This window comes from Convolutriloba macropyga, chromosome 2 (assembly GCF_964194025.1).
Source record: "Convolutriloba macropyga chromosome 2, txConMacr16.3, whole genome shotgun sequence".
Classification (NCBI taxonomy): domain Eukaryota; kingdom Metazoa; phylum Xenacoelomorpha; order Acoela; family Convolutidae; genus Convolutriloba; species Convolutriloba macropyga.
Window position 1 is genome coordinate 4,181,966 of NC_134469.1, and position 23,073 is coordinate 4,205,038.

At 37.5% G+C, this 23,073-nt stretch overlaps 1 protein-coding gene across 1 annotated transcript in view; it reads left to right on the forward strand.

Annotated features, from left to right (window-relative positions):
* The first annotated feature begins 6 nt into the window (after positions 1–6).
* Positions 7–23,073, forward strand: part of LOC142335068 (acetylcholine receptor subunit alpha-type unc-63-like) — a 34,270-nt gene continuing 11,203 nt past the window's right edge. Inside the window, exons 1-2 of the mRNA XM_075383406.1 lie at positions 7–156; positions 10,936–11,328. Coding sequence (XP_075239521.1) covers positions 11,001–11,328 — 328 coding nt within the window. The 5' untranslated portion in view covers positions 7–156; positions 10,936–11,000. The remainder of the gene's footprint in view (positions 157–10,935; positions 11,329–23,073) is intronic.

Consider the following 23,073-nt stretch of genomic DNA (forward strand, 5'->3'; position numbering starts at 1 on the left):
AAAGGGTCGCAGCTGCATACACAGGGCAGATTTTTCCTCCAAATGGCAGAAAACTCATTACGCTGTCTTGTCACTTCAATGTGCGCAATTTCCCATTTGATCAGCAGGCCTGCACAATTTCCCTAGCTATTGTTGAGAGAGGGTACACCAGACCACGTAAGTATCCATTTCCACACATAGGAAAAACCTTTATAGTGTTTTTGTCTGTCACAATTTTTTATACCCGGGTCGAGATGTCAGCGCCGTCTCAGTGCATTGTTTTGTAAGAAATGCGCTGAATGTGCTAAAATTATGTAAAAATGAGTTGAATGCGCTGAAACGCGCTCAAATGCGCTAAAATGAGCTGAAATGCGCTGATTTTTTCAAATTTTTCAGCGCAAGAATCTTAAATAATAATACGCTGAAATCCGCTGAAATTTTGTGAGAAAAGTATTCAAAAGTCAGCCGATTTCCTAAATTTATTTAGTGGATTTAAACGCTTTTTGACAACGATTCCTAAACTTCGAACAATTTAAATTGCTCTTATATTAACGATTAATTTTTTTTTTTTAAAATGCGCTGATAAACGCTGAAATGCAATGAAAATATGTAAGAAATAGGTTGAAAATTCAGCGCATTTCTTACATATTTTCAACGCATTTCAGCGTTTTTCAGCGCATTTTTTTAAAAAAAAAATAATCGATAATAAAAGAGCAATTTAAATTTTTCTTACATAATTTCAGCGCATTTCTTCTTAGACTGTTTATTAATCTAAAGTCACATTAAATGGGAAGAGTATCTGGAATCAATGGCGCAGTGGATTAAGTGATGGCTAAACGCCAACGGAGAGTATGGTTCGAGTCTCAGTCATGCTATTTTTTGAAAAATCAGTGATTGTCAGCACATTTCAACGCATTTTTTTTTAAGGTTTTGCGCTGAAATTTCTAAAAAATCAGCACATTTCAGCGCATTTCTTACATAACTTTTCTCGACCCGAGTAAGAAGCAAACACGCGTGCAGGATTTAAGGATATATTCAACCCTAAAATTTTTCTCCCTTGCAGTCACAGTTGCAAGAAGGCAAAAATGTTTGCTGTTTTTTGCGGGCGATCATTGAAAAATGCTTTCTTAACCTTCAACCGTGATTGGTTCTTTAAATCTGGCTGGCTTGATTACGGGCCGGGGCTTCACCCTTAATCCACCTCTAGTTAGCGGGGATGGGAGTGTAAGAGTGTAATTTACACTGTTTTTACACTGTTTTCTCCAATTTTTTTACACTCTTTCCAAAGTGTAAAATTTAGGGTGTAGTGGTAAGAAACTCCCCTCTTTTTTCCACCATTAAGCTTCCTTCCCATCACTTTTTTCCTCTCTTTTTACACTCTTCGTAAAAAGTGTCATTTACAGTGAATTGATAAAAAATTACACTCGTTTTTCCACCATTATGCCCACTATGATTTTTTTCACTCTTTTCACACTTTTCATAAACAATGTCATTTAGAGTGGCTTGTTAAGTGAAGGAAGTCAAGAATGATTCCCATCCTGAAGTGACCTCTGATCATACCATCCCCAGACCGAAGTGACCTCTGATCATACCATCCCCAGACCGAACTGACCTCTGATCATACTATTGTGCGCTCGAACGAAATCCCAGACCCTGTAATTTTGGTCTGGGAACACACCGTGTGCGTTGAATTTGGTCTGATCAGAGGTCACTTTCGTATGGCACCTCAACCTGGGTATTTTAAACCGTAATGGTTACATTCTCAAACTTAATTTACACTTAATGAAAAATTTGTTTAATTACCAACCGTCGGACGAATGGCTATTGTCCGGCAGTTTTTCGACCAGTTTAACGTCAACAATTTTCCACTATTTTCATCATTCGAACATAATTTGAAAAACTTTCTACTACATTCGTCACACGAACCCTCATGTATTTCCATATTGATCTCGTCGTTACTTTACAAAAACACTTCCAATAATACTTCCAAAAAATTGGAAACAAAATGAAAAGTTTTTTGCTGAAAAAAATCTCAGTGCAACTTGAGAAAAATTATTCTCAAATGCCATTTGAAAATTACTACTGGTTAGTTCATCTTGAATGTAAATTGCATTTTTCACAAACGTTTTTTTCAAGTAGCCTGAGATTGTAGAAATTTTTTAGTATTACTAGTAGTAGTAGCAGTAGTAGTAGTAGTAATAGTAGTAGTAGAAGTAGTAGTAGTAGTAGTAGTAGTAGTAGTAGTAGTAATAGTAGTAGTAGTAGTAGTAGTAGTAGTAGTAGTAGTAGTAGTAGTAGTAGTAGTAGTAGTAGTAGTAGTAGTAGTAGTAGTAGTAGTAGTAGTAGTGGGGGGCAAAGTCCATCCTCACCTCCCCGTGGTGTCCCCTGGGGTAAGCGTTACGGGGCTCAGTCCCGTAAGCTGCGCTAACGAGGCAATGCTCCTCTAGTTGGTGGCGCGACTAATTGTATTACGGCCAACAACCCTATATGAAAAGGGTACTCTGATTCAAGAACTTGCTGATAGAGGTAGCATTAAGGAAATGTTTGGCGAAATAAAGCTTGTTTGCAGAAAGTTTTGTCCACAAACAACAAAGCTTATGTCTAAAGATGGCCAAGTGCTAGGAAAGAAAGAGGAGAGTTTGGAAAGGTGGACGGAACACTTCAAACAAGTCTTGAGTCCGTCATATAGTTGCAAAACTTGTCCATCACAAAATTTTGGAGCCCCAAAAGAAATTGAGATTGATCTTGGTCCCATTCGCTTGAATGAATTACTGATGCTGTACAGAAACTGAAAAATGGTAAAACTAGTGGACCAGATCTCAGCTGAAATGTCAAAAGCTGGTGACGGCATTGCGCAAGTGATCTGGAATACAATAGACAAGTCGTGGAAAACAGAACATCTAACAGAGGACTGGAAATTTGCGCAGATTGTACCACTATACAAAAATAAAGGAAAACGAACAGACTGTAGCAATTATCGTGGCATCTCCCTACTGTCAGTGCCCGGGAAAGTGTTTGATGCAGTAACCTTAAACAGATGCAAGGAAGCTCTTGATAAGGTACTGACGGAAGACCAGTGTGGATTCAGGAAGAGCAGATGTTGTACCGACCAGCTTTTTGCGCTGAGTCAGATTATTGAAAAAACGTTGTTGTATCAAATTGATCTTAGTCTCTGCTTTATTGACTATAGAGCGGCTTTTGATTCAGTTGAAAGAGAACTCATGTACGAAAAACTGAGGCATTATAGACTACCCGTAAAAATTGTGAACTTTACTAAGAATAGCTATGATGGCTTCAAATGACAAGTCAAATCTGAAGGATATGTAGGGGATATTTTTGACATCAGAGCTGGAGTTCGTCAAATTGACGTAAGGTCTCCATTTCTGTTCGGAATTGGCATCAATTACGTATTGGCAAGCGCGGTGCATGGTGGAATAGACATTGGCCGAAATGTTGCGGACCTTGACTTTGCTGATGATGTTGCCCTTGCGGGAAATTATGATCCGGGTGTTGAAGAGAACCGTTGAAGGATTAAAGAAGGTGCTCAGAAGGTTGGTCTCCTGATTAACGTTAGCAAGACCAAAAACATGGGAATATCGTTTCAACGCCAATGGCCTCAACATCAGACGAGATCAAGTCGAGATTATAACCGGATGTTACAAAAGACAAACTGGATTCCTCAGGGAGAGAGACAAAGTCTGGAGCTTATCCATTGGCGCGGAGGTGCTCGAGGGAACGAAGAAAAAAGCAGGCTGGTTTGAAACCCTGAAAGGAGACAAGATCCGCTTGAAATATTTGACATGCGAGACTAGTCACAATGGACCACCGGAACCTACCAACGAATCAAAAGTATGCTCGAAGTGTATGCGTTCTTTTGATACTGTGATTGGACGAAAAGTACACGAGTCAAAATATTGCAAGACAGCTGATGAAAACACAAAGCCTCAGTTAGTGAAGCCCATTGGTGCAAAGTTCAAAAACCTTGAAAAGAGCTTAACATGCAAAAGATGCCAACAAAAATTCAAGTCTGTTAACGGTCGAAAAGTACATGAAGCGAGATACTGCGGTAAACTGAAGGCCAGAGTTAATAGAAGTTTTTCGAGCAGTGTAAGGGACGCTTCAGGTACCGAACTTGGGAGCGTTAATGCTTTCAAGTATCTAGGATCCTTCGTCAGTTTACGGGACGGTGATGCGAAATTATATGTATATTGAATGAAGGTAGACAACGCTTCAGCGATTTTTCGAACATCTGGAAAAACAAACAATTAGCTACAACATTGAAGTGCAAGCTTTACAGAGCGGTCATCTTGTCAGCGGTGCTGTACAGCTCAGAGACATGGTCGATAAACGAAAATTTGGTGAAAAAACTTGATAGCATTCACCTCAACTGCCTACGTCGTATACTTTGATTGTCTTACATGAAAAAATTTACTAAACAGTTTGTGCTAAACAAAACACAAATGCCATCCATATCAAAAATTATCAAGATTAGACGCTTTAAATGGTTTGGAAACGTCCAAAGAATGGAGAGCAACAGACTGCCAAAAAGTCTCTTGAATGGAACCCCACTGAGCATTATCCAAACGCCGTGAAAGCTGTGGGAGGACAGCAAAAGACTTGGCTAGATCAACTGCAAAACAATTGCAAAAGGAACACGATAGGTTTTTCAGTGGTTCAAGTAACAGCTAATAGCAATTCGAGATCAGTCTTCAACAAATTTGTTAACGAAAAGTTTCTTGTTTAACAAATAACTTGATGCTAGTTTGGTTTAAATGAATGATTGTTACATTTATACTCTTTCCTTAAATCCTTACTTGATTGCCTTGTAATAGTGCCTTTATTTCTTAATGGAAATCAATTGTTGTATCAGTGGTAGTTTTAGTAGTAGTAGTAGTAGTAGTAGTAGTAGTAGTAGTAGTAGTAGTAGTAGTAGTAGTAATAGTAGTAACAGTAGTAGTACATACACACGCTTTCTCGCACCCTGATACAAAAACAAAAAGCGAAAAGGCATACTCAGAAACACACAAACCAACCACAACAACACAAACCCACCCGAACAAACATACAAGCACACAACTACCAAAACACAAATAAATACAAACAAAAGTTCAAACACAAACACACACAATAATAACAGACATTCAAAAAGGAAAACAAACCCACGCGCAAAATAACAGACAAGGACAAACACACAGACACAACAGATACCACTTACACCACACATAAAAACACACAACACACGCATACAAATAAAGACAAATAAAGCACGCACATACCACACAAACGCACCACACACAAATTGAGACATAATCAACAGGCACACACATATCACATTTGCATGGACTCAAACACGCAAATACACACATATAAAAACACAACACTCAGAGACACAGCACACACACCACACAAACACGCACACATCACACACAAACACACACACAAACACGCCAGACTCACACACACACACATGTACTCAAATAAGCACGCAGAAAACATCCCCAGCATGAAATTCAATAAATATTTTTGCCTCTGACAAGCTCAAGCATAATTTTTGTATTTTGATGTTCTATATTACCACAAACATACACTCACACAGAAACACACACAAAATGACAAAAACACACACACACATTTGCACGCAGCCCAACACAAACAAAAACAAGCGAACACACGTGCGTACACATTAAAACTCACAAACCAAAACAACACAAACACACCCAAACAAAGACGCGAGCACACAACTACCAACACGCGAACGCACACACATACACAATCACAGTTAAACTCACACACACACACACAAAAACACACACACACCTCTAAAACAGACATACACACACACGCCACAACAACCACAAAGCACACACAAACACCCACACATTTAAAACACACAAACAATCCCCAAAGAAACAAGCACGCAAAAAAGTTATAGTTCATTAAATACTTTTGCGTCTGACAAGCTCAAGCGTAATTTTTATCTTTTAACGTTATACACAGGCACACAGACACTAAACAATGCAGACACACACATGTTTGCACGCAGCCCAATACAATCACAAACAACTGATTAAACACACCTGACCAAACACACAAACACACAACTACCAGCACTCAAACCCGTGCATGCAAAAACACAAGCAGGCTCTCAAACAAAAACACACACAGCTACAGACACTCAAACAGGAAAAGAACACACACGCTTACAATAACAGAAACAGACGAACACACAGACACGAAACACACACACACACCACTCGCCACAAACACAATCAGACAAAATCACCAAAAATACACACGTGCAAGCACTCAAACACGCAAACGACACAGCACACAGACACACACACACAAACACACCACACAAACACCAAACAGACACACACGTACACACCACACATAGACACAAACCACTCACACACAAAACAAAAACATCATCCCCAACTTCAAGTTGAAAAAAATTCTGCTTCTGAAAAGCTCAAAGATTTTTTGTTTTTTAATTTCCTATATAATTTCAAACTCACACTCACACAAAAACACAAACACACACTCACGAACACAATGATTCAAACATACAGGCGCACAAGAACACACGAACACACAGACACACACACAGTTAATGATACCAACACACACGCATCACAATACAAACAGTCGAAAAAACAAATAAACCACAGCAACCCAAACAAACACACAAAAACACAACTATCAACACGCAAAAAAACAAATAAACAAACACAAACACACACACACACATACACAAAAACACATTAAAAAAAAGCACTCAAATAGTGAAAGAAACACAGGCGCATAACAACGGTCACAGACACAGAAGAACACACAGACACAAAACACAGACATACATATACTTGACGCACACACACAAGCCTACACACAAACACACAACACATGCCAGAGACACACCCCAATACAAAAATCCCACAAACATGCAAGGAACCGAACACGCAAACACATAAACACAGAAACAGACAGAGATACAGACACGGATACAGGCACAAACACACATACACCACACACACAGACACACAACACTCACAGACACACCACAAACCACACGCACGACAAAAACATACAAACCACACACATCACACTGAAACAAACCAGACATTCACGCAGTCACCACTCACACATAAGACTGCAAGCAAAAAAAAAACAATAATTTTTGTGTTTTGACGTTCTATTAAACTGAAAAACGCACTCACACAAAACAATTACACACGAACTAATACAATGGTTCACATACAAAAACACATACACACACTCACACACACACACACACACAGAAAACAACGTTATACATAAACAAAAACTTTACTTTTTATCTTTTAACGTTATACATAAACAACAACACAGGCATACACAGGCACACAGACACTAAACAATACAGACACGCACATGCTTGCACGCAGCCCAATACAATCACAAACAAGTGATTAAACACACCCGACCAAACACCCAAACACACAACTACCAGCACTCAAACCCATGCATGCAAAAACACAAGCAGGCTCTCAAACGAAAACACACTCAGCTACAGACACTCAAACAGGAAAAAAACACACACGCTTACAATAAAAAAAAACAGACGAACACACAGACACGAAACACACACACACACCACACGCCACAAACACAATCAGACAAAATCACCAAAAATAGACACATGCAAGCACTCAAACACGCAAACGACACAGCACACACACACACAAACACACCACACAAACACCAAACACATCTCACATACAGACACACGCACACACCACACATAGACACAAGCCACTCACGCACAAACCAAAAAAATCATCCCCAACTTAAAGTTAAAAAAAATTCTGCTTCTGAAAAGCTCAAAAATTTTTTGTTTTTTAATTTCCTATATAATTTCAAACTCACACCCACACAAAAACACAAACACACAATCACGCACACAATGATCCAAACATACAGACGCACAAGAACACACGAACACACAGACACACACACACAGTTAATGATACCAACACACACGCACCACAATACAAACAGGCGAAAAAACAAACAAACCACAGCAACCCAAACAAACACAAATACACACACACACAAAAACACATTAAAAAAGGCAATCAAATAGTGAAACAAACACCGGCGCATAACAACGGTCACAGACACAGAAGAACACACAGACACAAAACACAGACATACATATACATGACGCACACACACAAACGCATACACACAAACACACAACACATGCCACAGACACACCCCAATACAAAAATCCCACACACATGCAAGCAACCATACACGCAAACACATAAACACATAAACAGACAGAGATACAGACACGGATACAGGCACACACACGTACATCACACACACAGACACACAACACTCACAGACACACCACAAACCACACGCACCACAACAACATGCAAACCACACACATCACACTGAAACACACCAGACATTCACGCACTCACCACTCACACATAAGACTCACACTCACACACGCAAGCAAAAAAAAACAATAAATTATGTGTTTTGACGTTCTATAAAACTGAAAAACGCACTCACACAAAACAATTACACGAACTAATACAATGGTTCAAACACAAAAACACATACACACACTCACACACACACACACACACAGAAAACATATAGACAGCACACATACACACACATCCCACAGACACACACATACACAAAAGCACAATCGCTACACATATACACTTACACACAATCAAACAGGCAAACATATGCACACAGAAACCGACACACATACAGAAATGGACACAGACAGACACATAAAAAGACAACACACGAGAAACACACCACACACATCACACACCACACACACACACACCCACTACAAACACATACACAAACGCACACGCGCGCTTGCACGCAGCCCGATACAAACACAAACAAGCAAACCCACGTACACACATAATAACACACAACAACCAAAAAACGCAAACACATCCAAGCAAACACACAAACACACAACTACCAACATGCAAACACACACACCAACATACAAAAAGACAACACACACAAACAGTTAATGATACAAACACACACTCACCACAATACAAACACATTCAAGCGAAAAACATACGCAAACCACGATAACCCAAACAAACACACAGAAACACAATTACCATCACCCACTAATACAAATACACACACACACAAACACTTACACACATTCTCTCTCTTTCTCTCTCACACACACACAAACACACATTAAAAGGCACGCAAACAGTGAAACAAATACAGTCGCGTAATAACGGTCACAGACATAGAAGAACACAAAGACACAAAGACACGAAACACAGACACACATATACATGACACACACCAACACAAACACTAACACATATAAAGACACAATCACCCCCACTCACACACACATTTGCACACCTTCAAACACGCACGCAAACTCATGCATACAGAGACATACACACATACAGACACGGACACAGACAGGCAACAAAATTCCACATATACAGAAAAGCAGCACACACCACACACACACACACACACACACACACACACACACACACAAATACACCACACACACAGAGACGCACCACACAAACAACACACGCACACCCTCACACGCACATGCAAACTCGCCCGCAAAAAAAATCAACAACTTAAAATTCAAGATATACTTTTGCGTCTGACAAGCTCAAGCGTAAATTTGTACTTTCACGTTCTATATAACTACAAAAACACGCTCATACCAAAATTGCATACACGCACAAACACTGATACAAGCACACGCACCCACACACACACACACACACACAAACACACACACACACACACACACACACACACGCGCGCGCGCGAACACACACGCACGCATACACCAAAAAAACACAATCACCACTCACACACAAACACTTGCGCGCACAATTGCACGCGCTCAAACACGCAAACTCATGCACACAGAAACAGACACAGATACAGAGACAGATACAGACAAGGACAGAAACACGCGCACACACGAACACACACACAAATACACCACACTCAGAGACACACCACACAAACCCCACACACACTCAGACACATGCAAACTAGTTTGTACAAAAAAATTATTAACTCACCTCCTCAAACACGCAAACACATGCACACAGATGCAGGCAAAAACACAAACATAGATACAGATTCGGACATACACACATACACCGCACACAAGCACACCACACAAACGACACACACACACACACACATACAGCACACACACAAACACCACACACACACACACACCACACACACTTACATACATACACACACAAAAAAAGACACAATGACCACGCACGCACACACTTGAACGCACTCAATCACGCAAACACATTGACACCGAAACAGACAAAGACACAGACACAGGTACAGACACGGACACACAAACACACACAAACACCACGCACACACACACACACACACACACACACAGACACACACAGACACACGCACACACACACAAACACCCACACGACACACACACACACTTGCACGCACCACACACAAACACCCCACACGCACACACTTGCACGCACTTAAACAGGCAAACACATGCTCACTGAAACAGACACAGACAAAGATACAAATACAGACACGCACAAAATCATCCGCAACTTACAGTTCATTAAACTCTCTGGCGACCGACAAGCTCAAGCGTATTTTTATACTATAACTTTCTGTCTAACTACAATTTGTAAATGCAGGGTTCATAAACATGGAGGCAGAAATTTTTTTTACTTCTGTTTTTGGTTTATACTAATGTTATACTAATGCTAATACAAACTATTCTGGTTTAAGCTAAAAAAATTTGTTGTTTAACTGATGGTTTCTATTAATTTGGTTTATACTAATGAGTTAAGGTATGCTTGGTTAGGGCAGAAAAATTGCACGAAATTTGAAGGAATACGAGGAGGATAAGTGTTTTAGGTCTAGAAAATGAAGGGGAAAATTTTGATCACTATGTCCCAAATGACGAATGGGAAATCACTAACATGGAGGAAGCTTTCACTCGTTTTATCGAGAACTCAGACTACGAAATGGTGTTCACAATAAAACTGAAGCGGAAGCCTCTCTTCTATACTATGATTCTAATTGTGCCCATTGTGACTGTCTACATGCTGTCTGGTCTCACTTTCCTTCTACCCTCGGACAGTGGGGAGAAAGTGGGTTTCGCGATGACAGAGTTACTGGCACAGATTGTCGCCTTTGCAACCCTGAGTAACATTTTCCCCGCGAGTTCCGACAACATACCCTTGCTGCTCCACTTCGTCAGTGTCATAACCTTGCACATGGCTTTACTGTGTCTCGTGTCGGTATTTGGTTAGTGTTTTTTCAAGCCGCTATTTGTTATTTTTCCCGAGCTCTCACAGGTATCAAGTCATTGCGAAAACTTGCCTTGGGGTAGGTAGACCTCAAATTAATTGACTAAAAGTACAAGGGGGGATATGTTGACTAAAATTACACAATCGCATTTTTGACTAAAAATTCAAAAAATAAAAGCGAGCTTTAAAGGCTAAAAACACACTGTTGAGCTTCCTACTTACAGAAGTTTTAATATGGGTACCTTAGGTTACGCATGGTCATTTCATGGTTACTTTAGGTTAATCGTGGTCTTTTCAGGGGTAATACTGTTAAAGCATGGTCTCGTTATAGGTATATTGGGCCGACCAGGGCCTTTTCTTGGTTTCTTTGGTTTAAGCATGGTCTTTTCATTGGTAGTAATGTTAAAGCATGATATTTTTAAAGATATTTTGTGTTGACAAGCGTCTATTCATCGTTTTTTTTTAGGTTAAACATGGTTTTTGCATGAGTACATCGGTTTGAACATGTTTTTTATGCGTACTTCGGCTTAAGCCTGTTCTTGTCAATGTTTATTTTGAGTTGAGCATGGCCTTTTCATGGGTACTTGGGTTTAAGCATGTTCCTTTTATGGGTATGGGTACTTTGGACTAATCATGGTCTGTTCATTAGTACCTCAGGTTAATCATCTTTTCAATATGTAATTTGGGTCAAGGAGGTTCTTTTCATGGGTATCTTCGGTAAAGAACGGTCTCCTTGTAGATACTTTGGTTAAGAATTGACTTTTCATTAGTACGCTGGGTTAAGGATGGTCTTTTCAACTTGTACGTTGGGTTAAGCATGGTCTTTTCATTATGTATTTTGCTTTGAGCATGGATTTTTCATGGGCAGTTTTGGTTAATAATACGTTTTTCATGGGTAGTACTGTTAAAGCATGTTTTTAAAGGGATTTGGGTCAAGCAGGGTCTCTTCGTGGTTTCTTTTTGTTAAGTATTGTTTTTGCATAGGTGATTTGGCTTACACATGTTCTTTTCTTGGGTAAATGGGGTTAAGCATGTTCTTGTCAGTATTTACTGTGAGTTGAGCATGGTCTTTTTATGGACAATTTGGGTTAATCATGTTTTTTTTAAATTTATTTGGGTTAAGCGTGTTCTTTTCCTAGGAACTTTGGTTTTAGCAGATTCTTTTCAACATTCATTTTGAGTTGAGTACGTCTTTTAATGAGTGCGTTGGTTTTAATCGTGGATCTTTTCAATATGTAATTTGCGTTAGACATGTTCTTTTCATGGGTACTTCGGGTTAAGCATGGTGTCTTTGATAAGTATTTTGGGTTGACCATGGTCTTTTCCTGGGTACATTGGGTAAAGCATGGTCTTTTCGATATATATATATATATATATATATATATATATATATATATAATATATATATATATATATATATATATATATATATACATATATATATATATATATATATATATATATAGTCAATTATAATTTTTTCGAGGCATGTACTCTTTAAAAAGGGTCTTTTTGTAGGTATTTTGTGCTTACAAGGATCTATTCGTGGTTTTTTATGTTAAGCTTGTATGATTACATTGGTTTAGACAAATTCTTTTTGTTGGTACATGGGGTTAAGTTTGTTCTTGTCAGTACTTATTGTGAGTTGAGCATTGTCTTTTCTTGGATAAGTTGGGTTTTTTAATAATCGTTTGGGTTAATTCCGTTCTTTTCCTAGGTCCAATTGTTTTGAGCAGGTTCTCTTCGATATTCGATTTGAGTTGAGTGTGGTCTTTTTATGGGTACTTTGGTTTAGGCATGTACTTTTAATTGGTTCGCTGGACAAATGATTGACTTTTTAGTTTTTCATTTGAGTTAAGCATGTGTATTTTCATGGGTACTTTGGATTAAGCATAGTCTTTTTGATATATATTTTGGATTGAGCATTGTCTTTTCCTGTTTACTTTGCGTAAAATATAGTATTATCGATATGTACTTTGAGTTGAACCTGGTCTTCTCAAAGGTAATTTGGGTTAACCAAGGTTTTCTCAATACGTATTTCTGGTTAAACTTGTTCTCTTTGTAGGTATTCTCGGTTAATGATGTTTTTTCAATATGTAGCTTGTGTTGAGCATGGAACTTTTATGGGCACGTTGGGTAAATCATTGTCCTTTTAACATGTATTTTGGTTTAAGCTTGTTCTTTTCATGGATACTAAGGTTAGGCATGGTCTTTTTAAAATGTATTTTTAGTTGCGCATGGTCTTCTCATGGGTACTTTGGGTTATTGATGGTCCTTTGATTTTTGATATGTATTTTTGGTATCATTGTCTTTTCATTGATGCATTGGGTTAAGCATAGTCTTTTTAAGGTGTTTTGGGTTAAACACCTTTTTTGGGAGACTTTTTGGGTTAATTTGTGTTAAGCATGGTCTTTTCATGGGTATATTGTGTTAATCATCCCTTTTCAAAATGAATTATTTGTTGAGCATGGTCTTTTCTAGAGTACCTTAGGTTAATCATTTTCTTTTCGAGGGAAGTACTGTTAAAGCGTATTCTTTTCATGGGTACTTTGGTTCACGCAAATTTCTTTTATGGGTACTTTTGGTTAAACATGTTCTTTCAAGTAAGTTTTTTGAGCTGGTCATGACCTTTTCATGGTTACTTTGCGTTTATCATGGTCATTTCAATAATCATTATGGGTTGAGCATGGCCTTTACATGGTTAATTTGGGTTAAGAATGGTCTTCTCAATATGTCTTTTTGGTTGAACTTGGCTTCTTCATGGATACTTTGGCATAAATCAGGTCTTTTCAATATGTATTTTTGGTTGAGCGTGGTCTTCTCATAGATACCTTGGGCTAAGCATCGCTTTTCTAATATGAAATATTTGTTGAGCATGGTCTTTTCATGGATACATTGGGTTATTATGTACATTTCGACAAGTATTTTGGGTTTAGCATGGTCTTTTCATGCATGGGTGTTTTATTTAAGCATTACTTTTTCATGGGTACGTTCGGTTAATCATTGTTTTTCCAATATTTATTTTGGGTTCAGTATGTTCCTTTCCTGGATACTTCGGTTAAACATGGAATTTTTTATATGTATTTTGAGTTGCGCATGGACTTCTCATGGGTACTTTGAGTTATTTATGGTTTTTTAATATGTGTTTTGAGTTGCGCATAGACTTCTCTTGGATACTTTGGGTTATTGAGGGTCTTTTGAATATGAATTTCTGTTATCATGGACTTTTCATGGATGCATTGGGTTACGCACCGTCTGTTCAAGGTGTATTTTGGGTAAAGCATGGTCTTTTTATGGGTGACTGTTAAAGCATAGTCTTTTTAAGGTGTTGAACACTTTATTTGTTAGACTTTTTGTGTTAATTTTGTTAAGCAAGGTCTTTTCATGGGTACTTTGTGTTAAGCATTGCTTTCCAATATGAATTATTTGTTGACCATAGTCTTTTCATGGGTACTTTATGTTATGCATTTTCTTTTCAAGGGAACTAATGTTAAAGCATGGTCTTTCGATGGGTGCTTTGTTTCGTGCAAATTCTATATATGGGTGATTTGGGTTAAATATTTTTTTTCAATAAGTTGTTTGGGTTGATCATGGCCTTTTCTTGTGTACCTTTTTGTCAAAACGGTCTTTTTTTGTATTTTGAGTTGAACATGCTCTTTTTATGTCTTTTTTGAGTTAATCATGGTCTTTTTGTTAAGCATGGTCTTTTTGGGTTGAGCATGGCCATTTCACGGGTCATTTGGGGAAAGTATGCTCTTTTCAATTTGATTTTTGATTGGGCCTGGCATTTTTATGGGTGCTTTGGCTTAGTTAAGGTCTTTTCAATATGTATTTGAAGTTGAGCGTGATCTTCTTATAGATACATTGCGTTAAGCATCGTTTTTTAATATGAAATATTTATTGAGCATGTTCTTTTCATGTACACATTGGATTATTATGTACTTTTCGATTAGTATTTTGGGTTAAGGAAGGTCGCTTTATGGGTAGATTACTTCAAGCATGGTCTTCTCATGGGTACTTTAGGTTAATTTTTTCTTTTCATGGGAAGTACTGTTGAAGCATGGCTTTTTCATAGGTGTTATCATGGGTACGTTGGGTAAGTCTTGTCTTTTCAATATTCATTTTGAGTTAAGCATGGTCTCATCATGGCTACTTTAGTTTAATCTCTTTCCTTTCATGTGAAACATTTCTAAAGCATGGTCTTTTCATAGATTTTTTGAGTTGACCAGGATCATTTCGCTTTCCGCGTTAAGCATGGTCTTTTCCTGGGTACTTTGGTTCACGCAAGTTCTTTTTTCGGTTACTTTGGATTAATTCTTTTCTTTTCAACAAAATATTTGGGTAGAGCATGGCCTTCTCATGAGTACGTTGGGTTAAACATGGCTTTTTTATTATGTATTTTGAGTTAAGCATGGTCTATGCATAGCACTTTGCGTTAATCATGTTCTTTTTGATAAGTATTTTGGGCTGCGCATGACTTCACAATGGTTACGTTGGGTTAAGAATGGTCTTTTCAAAACGATTTTTGGGTTGAGCATGGTCTGTTCATGGGAAGTATTGTAAAAATATGGTCTTGTTATAGGTGTTTTGTGTTGACTAGAGTCTTTATGTGTTAATTTGAAATGAGCATGTTCTTTTCATGCGTACTTCGTGTTAAGCATGGCCTTTTCAATATAATTTTTTTTGAGCATGGTCTTTTCAAGGGTCTTTTGTGTTCATCATGTTTTTTTGATATATATTTTGTGTTGAGCATGGTCTTTTCATGGATACATCGGGGTATAACCTACTTTTCGATAAATATTTTGGGTTGAGCATGGTCTTTCTATAAGTAGATTTTTTTTAAGCATGGTCGTTTCATGGGTACTTTAGGTTAATCTTTTCTTTTGATGGGAACTACTGTTAAAACATTGTCTTTGAGTAGATATTTTGTGTTGAACAGGGTCTTTTCGCGTTTATTTTGGGTTAAGCATGGTCTTTTATGGGTATTTTGGGTTAATCATGAGTTTTTGGGCTTAACATGACCTCTCAATGGTTACGTTGGGTAAAAAATGGTCTTTTAAAACAATTTTCGGTTGAGCATGGTCTTTCTATGGAGAGTATTATTAAAACATATTCTTGTTATAGGTTATAGGTGTTTCGTGTTGACTAGAGTCTCTTTAGGGTTAATTTGAATTAAGCATGGTCTTTTCATGGGTACTTCGTGTTAAGTATGGCCTTTTCAATATGGATTGTTTGTTGAGCATGGTCTTTTCATGGGTCCCTTGGGTTGATCATGTTCTTTTCCAAATGTATTTTGGATTGAGCATGGTCTTTTCATGGTTAATTTAAATTTATCATATTCATTTCTTGGGAAGTACTGTTGAAGCATGGTTTTTTCATAGGTGTTATCATGGGTACGTTGGGTAAGCATGGTTTTTTCAATATGCATTTTGAGTTAGGCATGGTCTCTTCATGGGTACTTTGGTTAACCATAGTCTTTTTCCGTAAGAGTTTTGGGCTGAGCATGACCGTTTGATGGTTTCGTTGGGTTAAGAATGGTCTTATAGAAACGTTTTATGGGTTATAATGAACTTTTTCGACAAGTGTTTTGGGCTAAGCATGGTATTTTCAAGGTTAGATTATTTTAAGCATGGTCGTTCCATGGTTATTTTATGTTAATCATATTCATACCTTTCATGGGAATTACCGTTAAAACATGGTTTTTCATAAATATTTGGTGTTGACCAGGGACTTTTTGCGGTTATTTTGGGTTAAGCATGGTTTTTTTCATGGGTACTTTGCTTCACGCAAGTTCTTTTATGAATACTTTGGGTAAGACATGTTCTTTTCAATAATTATTCAGGCTTTGTTCAAAAAGCATTTTGACTTCAGCATGATCTTTTCAGGGGTAATTTGGTTTGAGCAGGTCTCTTAATTGTAAGTTGGGTTAATCAAGGAACTTTTCAATATGGAATTTGGGTTAAGCATATTCTTTTCATGGGTAATTTTTGGGTTAAGAATGGTCTTTTTAATTTGTGTCTTGGGTTGAGCCTGGCATTTTTGATGGGTACTTTGGCTTAAATAGAGATTTTTCAATATGTATTTTTGGTTGAGCGTGGTTTTCTCATGGATACTTTTGTTAAGCATCGTTTTTTTAAATTAAAACACTTGCTGAGCATGTTCTTTTCACGGGTACATTGGGTTATAATGTACTTTTCGATAAGTATTTTGGGTTTAGCATGGTATTTTCAGGGGTAGATTACTTTAAGCATGTTCGTTTCATGGGTACTTTGGGTTAATTAATTTTTTTTTCATGGGGAAAAACTTTTAAAGCATGGTCTTGTAATTTTGTGTTGACCAGGGTGTTTTCGCGTTTATTTTGGGTTAAGCTTGGCTTTTTCATGGGTATTTTGGTTTATGCAAGTTCTTTTTGTGGGTTACTTTGGATTAACCATACTCTTTGTAACAACTAATTTGGGTTGAGCACGGCTTTTTCATGGGTACGTTGGGTTAGAATGGTCTTTTCAATATGTATTTTGAGTTAACCATGGTCTCTTCATGGGTACTTTGGTTAATGATAGTCTTTTCATTTACTGTTTTGGGCTCAGCATGAGCTTTTCATGGTTACGTTGGGTTAAGAATGGTCTTATCAAAGTGTTTTGTGGGTGATAATGTACTTTCGATAAGTATTTTGGGTTGAGTTTGGTTTTTTCAGGGGTAGATTATTTTAAGCAAAAAAGTATCATGGTCACTTTATGTTAATCCTTTTCATAGCTTTCATGGGAAGTACCGTTAAAGCATGGTTTTTTCTTAAGTATTTCGTGTTGACCAGGGATTCTTCGTGGTTATTTCGGGTCAGGCACCGTTTTTTTTCATGGTTTTTTGCTTCACGCAAGTTTTTTTATGAATACTTTGGGTTAAGCATTTTCTTTTCAATTATTAAGCAGGCTTTGTTCAAAGTCCATTTTGACTAAAGCATGATCCTTTCATGGGTACTTTGGTTTAAGCAGGGTGTTTTAATGGTACGTTGGGTTAATCATGGACTTTTAAATATTTAATTTGGGGCAAGCATTAAGAATTTGTATTTTGAATAAGTATTTTGGGCTCTTTTCACGGGTTGATCAGGGTCTTTTCATAGGTAGATTGTTTTAAGCATGGTGGTTTCATGGGTACTTTGGGTTAATTAATTTTTTTTTCATGGGAAAAACTTTTAAAGCATGGTCTTGTAATTTTGTGTTGACCAGGGTCTTTTCGCGTTTAATTTGGGTTAAGCTTGGCTTTTTCATGGGTATTTTGGTTTATGCAAGTTCTTTTTGTGGGTTACTTTGGATTAACCATACTCTTTGTAACAACTAATTTGGGTTGAGCACGGCTTTTTCATGGGTACGCTGGGTTAGAATGGTCTTTTCAATATGTATTTTGAGTTAACCATGGTCTCTTCATGGGTACTTTGGTTAATGATAGTCTTTTCATTTACTGTTTTGGGCTCAGCATGAGCTTTTCATGGTTACGTTGGGTTAAGAATGGTCTTATCAAAGTGTTTTGTGGGTGATAAGGTACTTTCGATAAGTATTTTGGGTTGAGCTTGGTTTTTTCAGGGGTAGATTATTTTAAGCAAAAAAGTATCATGGTCACTTTATGTTAATCCTTTTCATAGCTTTCATGGGAAATACCGTTAAAGCATGGTTTTTTCTTGAGTATTTCGTGTTGACCAGGGATTCTTCGTGGTTATTTCGGGTCAGGCACCGTTTTTTTTCATGGTTTTTTGCTTCACGCAAGTTTTTTTATGAATACTTTGGGTTAAGCATTTTCTTTTCAATTATTAAGCAGGCTTTGTTCAAAGTCCATTTTGACTAAAGCATGATCCTTTCATGGGTACTTTGGTTTAAGCAGGGTGTTTTAATGGTACGTTGGGTTAATCATGGACTTTTAAATATTTATTTTGGGGTAAGCATTAAGAATTTGTATTTTGAATAAGTATTTTGGGCTCTTTTCACGGGTTGATCAGGGTCTTTTCATAGGTAGATTGTTTTAAGCATGGTGGTTTCATGAGTACTTTAGGTTAATCTTTTTCCCTTCATGGGAAATACTGTTAAAGCATGGTCTTTTATTTCGGACCATAGATATTTCGGACCAGGGTCTTTTTTGGCGTTTATTTTGGGTTAAGCATGGTCTTTTGCTGGGTATTTTGGTTCACGCAAGTTTTTTTGTTTACTTTGGATTAACTATATTCTTTTCAACAAATAATTTTGGGTATAGCATGGCCTTCTCATGAGTGTGTTGGGGGTAAACATGGTCTTTTTGATATGTATTATGAGTTGAGCATGGTCTTTTCATGGGTCCCTTGGGTTGATCATGTTCTTTTCCAAATGTATTTTGGATTGAGCATGGTCTTTTCATGGTTAATTTAAGTTTATCATATTCATTTCTTGGGAAGTACTGTTGAAGCATGGTTTTTTTCATAGGTGTTATCATGGGTACGTTGGGTAAGCATGGTTTTTTCAATATGCATTTTGAGTTAAGCACGGTCTCTTCATGGGTACTTTGGTTAACCATAGTCTTTTTCCGAAAGAGTTTTCGGCTGAGCATGACCGTTTGATGATTACGTTGGGTTATGAATGGTCTTATAAAAACGTTTTTTGGGTTATAATGAACTTTTTCGACAAGTGTTTTGGGTTAAGCATGGTATTTTCAAGGTTAGATTATTTTAAGCATGGTCGTTTCATGGTTACTTTATGTTAATCATTTTCATACCTTTCATGGGAAGTACCGTTAAAACATGGTTTTTCATAAATATTTGGTGTTGACCAGGGACTTTTTGCGGTTATTTTGGGTTAAGCATGGTTTTTTTCATGGGTACTTTGCTTCACGCAAGTTCTTTTATGAATACTTTGGGTAAGACATGTTCTTTTCAATAATTATTCAGGCTTTGTTCAAAAGGCATTTTGACTTCAGCATGATCTTTTCAGGGGTAATTTGGTTTGAGCAGGTCTCTTAATTGTAAGTTGGGTTAATCAAGGAACTTTTCAATATGTAATTTGGGTTAAGCATATTCTTTTCATGGGTAATTTGGGTTAAGAATGGTCTTTTTAATTTGTGTTTTGGGTTGAGCCTGGCATTTTTGATGGGTACTTTGGCTTAAATAGGGATTTTTCAATATGTATTTTTGGTTGAGCGTGGTTTTCTCATGGATACTTTTGTTAAGCATCGTTTTTTTAAATTAAAACACTTGCTGAGCATGTTCTTTTCACGGGTACATTGGGTTATAATGTACTTTTCGATAAGTATTTTGGGTTTAGCATGGTATTTTCAGGGGTAGATTATTTTAAGCATGTTCGTTTCATGGGTACTTTGGGTTAATTAATTTTTTTTTCATGGGAAAAACTTTTAAAGCATGGTCTTGTAATTTTGTGTTGACCAGGGTGTTTTCGCGTTTATTTTGGGTTAAGCTTGGCCTTTTCATGGGTATTTTGGTTTATGCAAGTTCTTTTTGTGGGCTATTTTGGATTAACCATACTCTTTGTAACAACTAATTTGGGTTGAGCACGGCTTTTTCATGGGTACGTTGGGTTAGAATGGTCTTTTCAATATGTATTTTGAGTTAAGCATGGTCTCTTCATGGGTACTTTGGTTAATTATTGTCTTTTCATTTACTGTTTTCGGCTCAGCATGAGCTTTTCTTGGTTACGTTGGGTTAAGAATGGTCTTATCAAAGCGTTTTGTGGGTTATTATGTACTTTCGATAATAATTTCTGGTTGAGCTTGGTTTTTTCAGGGGTAGATTATTTTAAGCAAAAAAGTATCATGGTCACTTTATGTTAATCCTTTTCATAGCTTTCATGGGAAGTACCGTTAAAGCATGGTTTTTTCTTAAGTATTTCGTGTTGACCAGGGATTCTTCGTGGTTATTTCGGGTCAGGCACCGTTTTTTTTCATGGTTTTTTGCTTCACGCAAGTTTTTTTATGAATACTTTGGGTTAAGCATTTTCTTTTCAATTATTAAGCAGGCTTTGTTCAAAATCCATTTTGACTTAAGCATGATCCTTTCATGGGTACTTTGGTTTAAGCAGGGTGTTTTAATGGTACGTTGGGTTAATCATGGACTTTTAAATATGTAATTTGGGGTAAGCATTGAGAATTTGTATTTTGAATAAGTATTTTGGGCTCTTTTCACGGGTTGATCAGGGTCTTTTCATAGGTAGATTGTTTTAAGCATGGTGTTTTCATGGGTACTTAAGGTTCATCTTTTTCCTTTCATGGGAAATACTGTTAAAGCATGGTCTTTTCATAGATATTTCGGACCAGGGTCTTTTTTGGCGTTTATTTTGGGTTAAGCATGGTCTTTTGCTGGGTATTTTGGTTCACGCAAGTTTTTTTGGTTACTTTGGATTAACTATATTCTTTTCAACTAATAATTTTGGGTATAGCATGGCCTTCTCATGAGTGCGTTGGGGTAAACATGGTCTTTTTGATATGTATTATGAGTTGAGCATGGTCTTTTCATGAATATTTTTGCTTAATCATTGTCTTTCCAATAAGTATTTTGGGTTGAGTATGGCCTTTTCATGGTTGCGTTGTCTTTTCAATATGTATTGTTGGTTGAGCATGGTGTTTTCATGGGAAGTAATGTCATAGCTTGGTCTTTCCATAGGTGATTTGTGCAGACTAGAGTCTTTCTAGGGTTCCATTGTTTTAAGCATTGTCTTTTCATGGGTACTTTGTGTTAAGCATGGCCTTTTCCATGTGAATTATTTGTTGAGTATGGTCTTTTCATAGGGCCATTGGACTAATCAATTTCCTTTTGATGTGTATTTTGGGTTGCGCATGGTCTTTTCAAGGGTAGTTTTGGTAATCATCTTCTTTTCATGAGAACTACTGTTAAAGCGTGGTCTTTTCATAGATTATTTGTTTTGACCAGGGTCTTTTCGCAATTATTTTGGGTTAATCTTGGTCTTTTCAATATATGTATTTCGGGTTGAGCGTGGTCTTATCATGGGTACTTTGGGTTAACCATGGTTTTTCCATATGTACTTAGGGGTTTAGTATGGTCCTTTCATGGGTACTGTTCGGTGTTACTTGTGGAATAAGGTTGTGAGGATGAGGAGCGAGGAGAGACGTTCAACTTTAAAAACCCTCGAACTCTATCATCATGAATTGATGTCTCATAAAGAGTTTTGGTGAATCGCACACTCAGAGGTTTTCAAGTCATAAGCTTCCAAGAGAACCTAATGCCTTCCGGGCGTTATCTATTTATTCTTTTTTGAGGACGAAACTCAGAAGTTCAGCAAACCAATCGGATAGGCCAAAACCTGCAAAAAATATAACCAGAAGAACGTATTTGAAGAATATAGTTGAAGTGACTCCAAGAGTTGTGTCATATAACAAACTAACAATAACAAACTCAGACCTAAAGAAGAGAAATAGCGAAGTACCTTTTTATCTTAAACAACTTAAAAAAAGTGTTTTCGAAAATTCTGAATCATTTAGCCGAGAGTTGTGGCCGCTGGTGGTGGTAGAGGACTTAAGTATGTTTGGAGGTACGCAAGCGGGGAGAGGTAGCTTGTTACGTATTTAGGGTAGGGGTGGTTAATTGAGGTGTGTGTGTGTGTGTGTGTGTGTGTGTGTGTGTGTGTGTGTGTGTGTGTGTGTGTGTGTGTGTGTGTGTGTGTGTGTGTGTGTGTCTATAGGTGGTTGAGTTAGGTTGACAGCTGGGGGTAGATCGATAGGTGAGGGTGTCTATAGTTTGAAAACTTTTACCAGCGGT